At 41.1% G+C, this 11,459-nt stretch overlaps 1 protein-coding gene across 1 annotated transcript; it reads left to right on the top strand.

The window, feature by feature from the left end:
- The first annotated feature begins 9,003 nt into the window (after positions 1 to 9,003).
- LOC124284516 (tubulin beta chain-like) lies at positions 9,004 to 11,204 on the top strand. The gene is made up of 4 exons (XM_046720600.1): positions 9,004 to 9,060; positions 9,538 to 9,646; positions 9,788 to 10,143; positions 10,386 to 11,204. The coding sequence occupies exons 1-4, from the start codon at positions 9,004 to 9,006 to the stop codon at positions 11,202 to 11,204; spliced, it is 1,341 nt and encodes a 446-aa protein (XP_046576556.1).
- The last annotated feature ends 255 nt before the right edge of the window (positions 11,205 to 11,459 follow it).

The raw sequence follows: 11,459 nt of genomic DNA, 5'->3' as shown, positions 1-11,459 counted from the left end.
CCGACAACAGGTCTGAACGACAACGGTAATAATCGGCATTTCTGGCCGCTTCTTCTCTTTCTTAAAATGAAAACGATAAAAACATGTAACAATACACAGATAGTCAGAATCATTCTGATTACTTACATCTCATATTTATGTACAAACGATCCCTGAATCAAGAGAAGGGTCCTCGCAAAACCCATGTCAGCCGCCATTTTTTAAGAAATCTCAACGGTAGTGATGTCATACGTCAACATTGTTGTACATATTCGGCAATTTCTCTGAGGTGAAGGTCGGTAGAATAAGAGTATACACAATCACCATATTCCGCCGATTACACTTTCAGTATCATAATGTAATCATTCGGATATTTTTTCATGAAACTAATTTAATTATCTACCTTTTTTTAGTCTTGTTCAATATCATATCATACGTGGGTATATAAATCCATAGATTAGTATTATATCTACCTTAATATCACTTTGTAAGTTACAACATGTCACATTAAATATAACTGGTCCGTTAAAGTTAAGCCCTTTTCCAGCTCCATTCCCAACATTGCCTCAATCAAAAGTGTTTGAATGCCATCGAGAATGTCAAGTTTTTCAAATTCTGATTGTCAAAACACACGATGTGAAAACATCCATCAATATACCGATTATATGACGTGACGAAAACGTTTATATATGATTGCATTTGTATCGAGAATAATCAGTTTTTGCAAGTAGCAGCCGGCTCTTTGTCAAGAATAGAGCATCTCAATATATGGTAAGGACATCCTTTCAATATCATGGAAAACCGAAAATATATTTGACACCATTCAAACTATTGCCTGCCAAGACTAACAAAGGAAGGGCAGTATTGTCACAATTAGAATATTGACACATCTGAAATGATAAAGCGACTAATTATACTGACACCGCATGTTATGTGTTCGAGCAGGGAGTGGTCGCTGTATGCACCTGGTGTAATATCGATGTAATTGTACTAAAATTGACCGTTTTGCCTCGTTGTTTACTAACTTAGTGGCGAGATTGAAAGGCAGTATGCATAACAGCCACGTAGTCAAGAAAAAAGCTCAGCAACACGAACGAACTTGTGGTCCCAGCTTGCAGTAATAAACATCTCGGGCCAGCAATTCATTCGCGAGCTTGTATATGTTATGACACTAGATTACCGATTTAACTGTTTATATAATTTCATTTGACTATTTCACCACACGTTCTTCTTACCGAGTCACTTTCTCAGTTCGATACTTAAAAGAACGTCATTATTTAGCATTGTCAGAATTTCTAACTGTGATAAAGATATGCCTATATCACATACAAAACTCAATGTCTGTTTTATTGACACCTATGTGTCTGCCTGCCTGTCTGCTAATGACAATATGCAATACACAACTTCGATCACTGACCACATGCAATTTGAACTTAACACCTATCAGGCTATACACCATAAACAAAACGCATTGATTTATGGCTCGTGCACCCGAGTTCTTTTTCTGTCACATTATGTAATTACACAGGCAGTCAGGGGTGATACTTGAACACATGACATGTTATGATGTCTGTTGATTGCAAATTGTTATACACAAAAAATGAGCATGTATTTACAAAACCCAACATCCCTATACACACACACAAAGAGCCCTAGTATATTGGCAAATGAAGAAGCCAATGAAAGCCTTCGTTACACTTAAGTGCACGCCCATCCGCTCTGACTGGGTTCGGTATACCGGATGCTTCGTTTCGAGGGAAGTAAACACAAGTACAAAATATGGCACTTTTGATTTGCGATTGTACGCTTATAATTTTGTTTATTTGTTTTTTCATAATCATCAATGTAGAATCCGTTGGTATATGACCAGATGGTGGCCACATGAATACGTGCAAACACCCAGTTGCGGGTACAGCAACGTGCAGTAAACATGGACAAAGTACTGTGACTATGTGTCCCAGTCCACCCAGCTGTAAATGGGTACCTCGTAAGGATGGGAATGCCACAATAACTCGGTGCGCCTAGTGGCTGCAAGAGTTGTATGATCCCCAGGGAGTTGAGATTGACAATACGATGTGCCGTTGAGATTGACATCCATGTATGTATGTATGTATGTATGTATGTATGTATGTATGTATGTATGTATGTATGTATGTATGTATGTATGTATGTATGTATGTATGTATGTATGTATGTATGTATGTATGTATGTATGTATGTATGTATGTATGTGTGTGTGTGTGTGTGTGTGTGTGTGTGTGTGTGTGTGTGTGTGTGTATGTATGTATGTATGTATGTATATTATATGTCATGAGTAAGTGATAATTGTGTTTTAATTTTATTTTATTTTTTTTGCTGCATGTGACCTTTAAGTAGAGCATTAATAGCTTTAAGACCTTTGCCTGCTAGGGTTCTATAAGCTTGTGTAAAGGAGCACGTGTATGTAAGCACTATACCTAGATAATTAAACTGGTCAACAACTTCAAGCTGAAGAAGAAGAAGAAGAAGAAGAAGAAGAAGAAGAAGAAGAAGAAGAAGAAGAAGAAGAAGAAGAAGAAGAAGTTTATTCAGTATTTGAGGCCACATGGCAATTAGTACAAACATATAAGAACAATGTTGTGCGGTTGGACAGACAAAAACAATGTAATTAGTTCATTTTCATACAGGCAAGTTATGCTTTAAAAATAATGCTATTGACTTCAATAGATGTGCATTTGTTGTTGTTAAAAGTTGTTTAACTTTTAATCTTGATGGAAACGTGTGGTAATAACTAGGTAAGTACAGTTTTCTTTGTACAGAATAGAATGGACACACAAGTAAAACATGAAATTCATCCAGTGTAACATTAAAATCACATTTGTCACATATCAATACATTGGAATTTATATTATTATTATAACGTTGTTGTTGAACATTTAACTTATGGCTTAAACAGCGGATTTTGCATCAAATGCGTATAAGGTCCTTGCTGAGATTCCTTGTAAAACCATATTTCCTCCGGTCGAATCGTCCCTCCTTTACGAAAAACCATACTTTTACTTTTGTCTACATTAACGTTAAGGCTCGAGTCTGTGCAATAACTGGAAAGCGTATTAAGGCATAGCTGTAAACCTCCAGGGGATTCGGATATGAGAACCATCGTCCGCAAATAGTAGAACAAAAAGGTTAATATAGTCAAGCAGCAATCCCGCGTCGATATTTTCCTGTAGTGCTACTACAATATATTCATGATATAGGGAGAAAATAATCGGTGACATTACTTCCCCTTGTTTAATACTCAGGGAGCATAGAAAAAAGCCAGATAAGTCACCATTGTGTTTAACACATGATTTCACAGTGTCATACGATAATTTTCCATAGTCTGTACATGTATCATGCATATAAACATATCGATACTCTCGTTTCGGTTATCAATAACAGGAAATCGGTCAAGTCTTCTACATTTATCTTCTTACATAGATGCAATGAAAACATTCGATCGTGTCAACAGAGACTGTTTAAGGTATAAACTACTGACACTCGGCATTCGTGGTAAATATATCTTAGCTGTGAAGAATTCGAATCCCGGATGGGACTCAACTAAAAAAGTACTAGAATTTGTCCTTTACAAAGAAAGTGTAATCCCAAGTATGACATATGTTACATTTGACCACTTTCTAAAGTGGCATTGTTTATTTCATAACCCACAACTGTTCCACAGCCTGAACCGCAATCTGTCCCCTTGAGGGGCTGTCACAAGCCGTCTAACTTTGAACTTCAGCTGTTTGTCTTTTCCTACCTCTTTGATCAGTTTGTGCATATTTGTCCGAATGATCAGACATGACATCATCAATGTAAATGTCCTTAAACGCAAACGTTTCTTTCAGTTTCTTTTTGTTTTTCCACAGCTTGGCCTTCTGCTCGGTTGTTTCGAGAGTAGCAGTGATAACACCTGGTTTGTTGTCCTTTCGTCGCCTCCGCTCAGCACCCACTGCATGGACATCTGTAAGTTGCAGGACCCTCAAATAACTTCATTTGTGGTTACTGTCATGTATTACCAATCCTTTTCCGAATATGAATCCTAATGTCACATGTAACCAGGGGAGATAACTCTCATTAAAACGTATGGCTGGAGCACATGGCCAGAACTGAGTATTGTGTCATGTATTGGATTGAATTCCCGAAAGCTATAAGCTGTAACTGACAAAGTGATCACAGTTATGTTTACTTATTTGTGCGTCAAACTCGAGTTCAGTTTCTCTGTCTCTTCCCTCAAAACTGTCCTCATTTGTTTCAACATAATCTCTTCGTTTTCCGCGAACTTAGCACTGAAAAAAACCGACTTCATTTCACCCTGTGCTCGCAGAATCACATCCCAGAGTTTGTACTGGTCGTCGCAACAATCGGATTGTTACTACCACAGTTTTCGGAAACACGTTCTAGGTTTTTTCGACACAGACGGTCCAAATTGCTCATCATTACGTTGAATTACAGGAGCCATCACGACCTCGACGTAAATTTCGGCAGCCACATATGCTTGGACCATGCTTGGACCATGCTTGGGTCATTCTTGGGCCATGCTTGGGCCATGCTTGGGACCACGTTTTCACGACCAAGTCCAAATTTCATATTTCGAGAACCATTATACTACGATCTAAGGGACCTGCCGATAGTGCGTCACATTGGGATACCATATGCGTACAAATACAGTGATGTTTATTGAAATACAGTGAAACGCGATACGGTGTTCAATGACAGTTGAAAGGGAGTCAAGAGAATTCAGTGTTCAATGGTTATACCGTACCGATACAAATATGATCCATGATGAGGAATCTTCTGATGAAACAGGTTGATCAGGATTCACTACTGTTCTTGGATGTTGCGTATTGTCACGATTACTCGTGAGAATTTACCATTACCTAATATTTAAGGCCGTCCACATTGTCAGGGGAGATAGTAGCTCAAGCTGTCCACTCTCCTGGTCCGGTTGCAGGATGCTAAGTTCAGGAGAACTGAGGGGATAACCTCATCACGTGATATAGGGGCTTCAAGACTGCTAATGTGAACTGGAGGGATGTCCATAGTTTTATTATTTAACTCTTCACTAATTTGCTGTTGAAAGGGATCATCAAAAAGACCGGAAGGATCAGAATTATATAACGAACTATAGTCAGATTTCCACTGTTCCAAAACAGGACTATCGTGAATTACCTCCATGGAATGGCGGGACTCTTTTACCGATGTACTTCCAAAAGTCCCTACTATTGCCCTGTTTATATTTTTCTGACCTTCTAATTAGGACCGTTCCACGTTGTCAGGGTAGATGGCAGATCAGGCTCTTCACTCACTTGGTCCGTTGCAGGATGCTAAGTACAGGAGCTAGGGATTGGATGACCACGACTCCTAACTAACCACATTACATTCATGTACTGGCACACATACATCCAAATATTAACGCAACACCAAGTTCTATACTCACATAGGTTTACCCTGTCTCACTCGATCTCGTTAGGTACAACTTCAACATATGACCAGGTACCTTGAATTCATGTGTGGCGTACCACACTCGAAAATGAGTGACGTGGATTGGATAATGAAAACAACTGCTAATGAAAATGTAGAGCTCGCTCTACTCGCACTGCTCTCCCAGTGTTAAACATGTCTTTTTAAATGGTTCGAACCTGTCCTTATCTTGGTCACATGTTCGTTTTGATTAGTTTATTTAACAACTGTATCTGACCTTAAATTTATGTGTGGCGTAAGTCGAAAAATACCGGACAGCAGTGATCGGTTACTCGCTCCTTTTATCTTATCGATTGCTTCAATGTGGAATCAATACATTCTGTCCTTCATGCTTAGTGCCTTTTCCTTGTAACTCGGGACGTTCTGTCACCATTGCTCACATCTCTCTATTGGTCTGCCTTATGTCGCGACATTATTTTACCCTAGTTTTCCCAACCTTTAAGTACTTATGTGAATAATCAGAAATCTAAATAAGGAATTTGATGTAATTTGCTAATGACTTGGGATGCATTTTCAGTTTGTAACAATATTTACAAAAAAATAGAACTGTAAAGATGATATTTACAACGCTTGCATTCTGTTTTTGTAAATTTAGGAGGGATTGAACCACTACTTCTTTCAGTTTCTTCTTTCCCCAAGGATACCCTGTTTTAATGTTTCTGACCCGTGAAGGTCCGGGTTAGAATGTTGATATTCAGTAACCCATGCTTGTCGTAAGAGGCGACTAACGGGATCGGGTGGTCAGGTTCGCTGACTTGGTTGACTTGGTTGTCATTGTGCAGATCGATGCTCGTGCTGTTGATCACTGGATTGTCTAGTCCAGACTCGATTATTTACAGACCGCCGCCATACAGCTAGAATATTGCTGAGTGCGGCATTAAACTAAACTTACTCACTCACTTTAATGTTTCTACGATGTCAGTGTCAGGAGGAGTGTATAGACTCGCTGACTTGGTTGACAGATGTCATCGGTTCCCAATTGCTTAGATGGACGTTCATGCTGTTCATCACTGGATTGTCTGGTTCAGACTCGATTATTCACAGACAACCGCCATGTAGCTGGAATACTGCTTTGTGCGGCATAAAACTAAACGCACTCACTTATAAAGGACGAGGAGAAGGTATCATCTAGTACCAAGTTTTCGACTTGGTAACCATATATGTACAATGTATTATCTCGGGTAATCGACAATATTTCCGTGTCTGTTCATGTAGTCTTGAGACAATTTTGTTTTTTTGTTTTTTATCTTGATGAGTCTTTATTGAGGTACCGTTAGAACATTCAATGTCGTTATTCTTCTCGAACATTTGTTAACCTAGTTGTAAGTATGATCTAGGCAGGTGAAACCAGCTTCTATGTAGACGATGAAAATGTATTTTAGACTGTTGCTCTACAGCTTCAGAAACAGTGAAATGTTTCTTAAAGACAACTCACAAATCATACATACAGCCAACACACATATGTTGCATATTTTCTAATATTGTCAAAAAGAGAATGTTTTTGTCATTATTTGGACCGCCTCCGTGGTGTAGTGGTTAGAGCGTCCGCCCGGAGAGCGGAAGGTCGCGGGTTCGATCCCCAACCGCGTCATACCAAAAGACTAAACATATGTTACTTGTTGGTCCCTGCCTGGCGCTCGGCATTAATGGGTACAACAAGGACTGGTCGGCTTGGAGTCAGTATAATGTGTCAGATTGGGGTATTCATGCTTCACTGCGGCATGGTATCTCAGTGGGCTAGCACTATAAAACCAGCTTCAGTCTGGGCTAGTACAAGCAGCCGCACATACACATACACACACATGCACGTCGTCATATGAGCGAAATATTCTCAAGAACGACGTTAAACCCACTTTCACCTCACCTCACCTCAGTCAAAAGTAGGCTGTCGTCACAAAGACAAACTTAACGACCTTTCCTTTACATTGTATTAAAAATATATATCAGAACCGGCCTCTTGATATTTTCCCCATCCTCGTCCTGCAGTCCCGGAAGTTCGGCTTCATCAGAAAACACATGAACATAATGGAATAAAGTCGTATCCACGCGACATGATCCGCATTATTTGATAGTCGAGATTTCCTGTAAAAATATTGTTCATTAACTAGGTTCTAAAGTACACTTCCAACAAGCCAAGTCTCCTGTACACCCAATAAGATCCATTCAAGGCGCACTACAGGAAACATCAGCTCAATCACCTTGTTGATTGCATAGGCCTCTAACTGCCCTACCTGGTTATAATGCCACCCTGGATATAATGCCATATTTTCTCCTGGACAAACGGTGGCATTATAACCAGGGTATATTGTAAATCCTTCACTCCTCTGATCTAATCAATACAGGGCCGTAACCTAAATTCGTGGAAAACCTTAATTTGTGGATCACGGTACTTATCATGCTATCTCATAAATTAAGTCTCGCATGACGTCACGGAGCGGTACTTTTGATGTACACTCAGTGCCACGCCTCGTTGACAAAAATGTTCCGAATCTCTGCATTACATGTAAATACAATAAATCCAATGTGTCCAGCACTGAGATAAATAGCCCGAGATCACCAATGCCAATAATACCAAGTTTTATTTTTCCAAAATGTCAAGTGACCGCCTCCGTGGTGTAGTGGTTAGAGCGTCCGTCCGGAGTGCGGAAGGTTGCGGGTTCGATCCCCGACCGCGTCATCAGAAAAGACGTTAAAATATGGTACTTGTTGGTCCCTGCCTGGCGCTCGGCATTAATGGATACAACAAGGACTGGTCGGCTCGGAGTCAGTATAATGGGTCTGAGTGGGGTATTCATGCTTCACGGCGGCATGGTATCTCAGTGCTCTAGCACTATAAAAACCAGCTTCAGTCTGGGCTAGTACAAGCAGCCGCACATACACATACACACGCATACACGTCGTCATATGAGCGAAATATTCTCAAGCACGACGTTAAACCCAATTCAATCCACCACCACAACCAAAATGTCAAGTAAAAAAACCCAACCTTCTCACATCTCAATGTCTGCTTTCCAAGTGTCGATACTTACTGCAATGGGATGTCGTACATAGTGATAAAAGTAACCAACTACGTAATCCACGAAACAAAGTGACATCACATTTTGTTTGCACACGAATTGGTGATGACTGCAAATGGCTTCGGTAAACAAACGTTTCATTCACGAGTGGAATATTAGGGATTTTCAATTTGTTGAACCAGTGAATAAAATAATCAGTGAGTATATAAAATGAAATCGTGCATTTAAAATATGATTTGGGCCGCACTTCCCTTATATCCACGAATCAAGGTTACGCTGGGCCAAAGCAGGCAGATCTGGTAGTACTCGCTAATCTGGTGATAATCCGGAGGCGATTAAAACGGATTAACATGCCATTTGTTGGTAGTTACCCGCAACACAAACGTCAGCCAATCACCAGGTAACACTACAGCATGGTTGCCTATATAAACAGCATCCTTCTTGTTTTAGTCAGTTACAACTCAAGTGCAATAGTGCAAGTGCAATTAATCTACCAAATTTCAACATGAGAGAGATCGTCCATATGCAAGCTGGCCAGTGCGGCAACCAGATCGGTGCTAAGGTGGGTTTGAGTAGAGGTTCTTCGACTTTGTAATGAACATGATATATGGTATATATTGTCTCAGTAGAACACAAATTCTAGGTCTTATAGTTGGATAAACAATACTTTGTTACAAAAGGTTCACATGTTTGTTAGAGTTTTAAATCTAGTGTAAATTAGGGTTGATATTGATGTCTCGTTTTTAGGAGTTCCATCTTTAAAAAAACGTTTGAACGTTGCTACATTAATACCCTATCATTATGTTTGATGTCGACAAACGAAGTAAAACATGTCTCTATACATGTAATCGGTTTTGTACCAGCTAGACGTCTGTAAGTTCATGTAAGAATTACAATCGTTTTGTGGAGTGGGGCCACGTACCAATGCGTTAAACTAAATAGAAGATCGCTCACATGGGTAGATGTATGATATGTATGTACGTTTAAATTTGTCGTTATTTGGTGGCATACATGGTATAAATGAATTAATTCATTTCAGTTCTGGGAGGTGATCTCTGATGAGCACGGCATTGACCCCACCGGCACCTACCACGGTGACTCCGACCTGCAACTGGAGAGAATCAACGTCTACTACAACGAAGCTACAGGTGTGTATGGTGTTCAAGTAGAAAGGATGAATTGTTAGAGAGAAATATTTAACTGTAGAGGTAAAGTAAGAATTGTATCAATCTACATACATATCATTTTAGCATCAAAAGCTGATGCATTGAATGGTCAATCCTTTCCAGGTGGCAAGTATGTTCCCCGTGCTGTTCTCGTGGACCTGGAGCCCGGAACCATGGATTCTGTCCGATCCGGTCCCTTCGGTCAAATCTTCCGTCCAGACAACTTTGTCTTCGGTCAGAGTGGTGCTGGCAACAACTGGGCCAAGGGGCACTACACAGAGGGCGCCGAGCTGGTAGACTCCGTGTTGGATGTTGTCCGGAAGGAGGCGGAGAGCTGTGACTGTCTGCAAGGCTTCCAGCTGACCCACTCCCTTGGTGGAGGCACCGGGTCTGGCATGGGCACCCTCCTCATCAGCAAGATCAGGGAGGAGTACCCCGACAGGATCATGAACACTTTCTCAGTTGTGCCATCGCCAAAGGTATGTTGAAACTATCGGATAATACCAGCCACGATGTTGCTGGAATATTGCAAAAAGCGACGTAAAGCTTAAGTCACTCTCTCACTCGCTCGAATATTGAATCCGTAAATCAATTGTAAATTATTTCCTTGACATTGCTTGGTCATTTCAGAATAATATCTTTAACATGTATGTTGCTGTTGAAGATGGGACACAAAGATCCAGCTGAAGTAATTCAATAAAGTCATGTTTTTCCTTTCTAGGTGTCCGATACAGTTGTTGAGCCCTACAACGCCACCTTGTCTGTACATCAACTGGTGGAGAACACTGACGAGTCCTACTGTATTGACAACGAAGCCCTCTACGACATCTGCTTCAGGACACTGAAGCTGACCACACCCACCTACGGTGACCTCAACCATCTGGTGTCCGCCACCATGTCCGGAGTAACAACATGTCTTCGCTTCCCTGGACAGTTGAACGCCGATCTCCGAAAACTGGCTGTTAACATGGTGCCCTTCCCTCGTCTCCACTTCTTCATGCCTGGATTCGCTCCACTCACATCCAGAGGAAGCCAACAGTACCGTGCCTTGACTGTGCCCGAACTAACTCAACAAATGTTCGATGCCAAGAACATGATGGCAGCCTGTGATCCTCGTCACGGTCGCTACCTGACCGTGGCCACCATGTTCCGAGGTCGCATGTCCATGAAAGAGGTTGACGAACAGATGCTCAACGTCCAAAACAAAAACAGCAGCTACTTTGTGGAATGGATCCCCAACAACATTAAAACCGCCGTCTGTGACATCCCACCACGTGGTCTCAAGATGTCTGCCACCTTCATTGGTAACAGCACAGCCATCCAAGAGATCTTCAAACGTATCTCGGAGCAGTTCACAGCCATGTTCCGTCGCAAGGCCTTCCTTCACTGGTACACTGGCGAGGGTATGGATGAGATGGAGTTCACTGAGGCCGAGTCCAACATGAACGACTTGGTGTCGGAGTACCAGCAGTACCAGGACGCCACCGCCGAGGAAGAGGGAGAGTTTGACGAGGAAGAAGGAGAAGCTGAGGAAGTATAGGTCTTCCAATGTACAGCTGGAAATAAACCTTATCCCCAATGTCTTCTTCAACGCATTATTCTTTAATTCCATTTTGCAATGCATCAGACTAGACACTCATAAAACGACACAATTGGAATCTTTGTGAACAAGATGTCAAGATGATGCAGGTCTTGTTCAGTATTTTCTGAGGGACTGTTGTATATTTACCTGTACTCCCACTATCTGTAACATATTCTTAGCCACACACACCTTCTTCATCCCCTTCATTACTGG

This window comes from Haliotis rubra, unplaced genomic scaffold, assembly GCF_003918875.1.
Source record: "Haliotis rubra isolate DU_JTF1 unplaced genomic scaffold, ASM391887v1 Scf338, whole genome shotgun sequence".
Taxonomy (NCBI): Eukaryota; Metazoa; Mollusca; class Gastropoda; order Lepetellida; family Haliotidae; genus Haliotis; species Haliotis rubra.
Note: the sequence above shows the minus strand (reverse complement) of the source record. Positions and strands in the feature narration are given on the sequence as shown.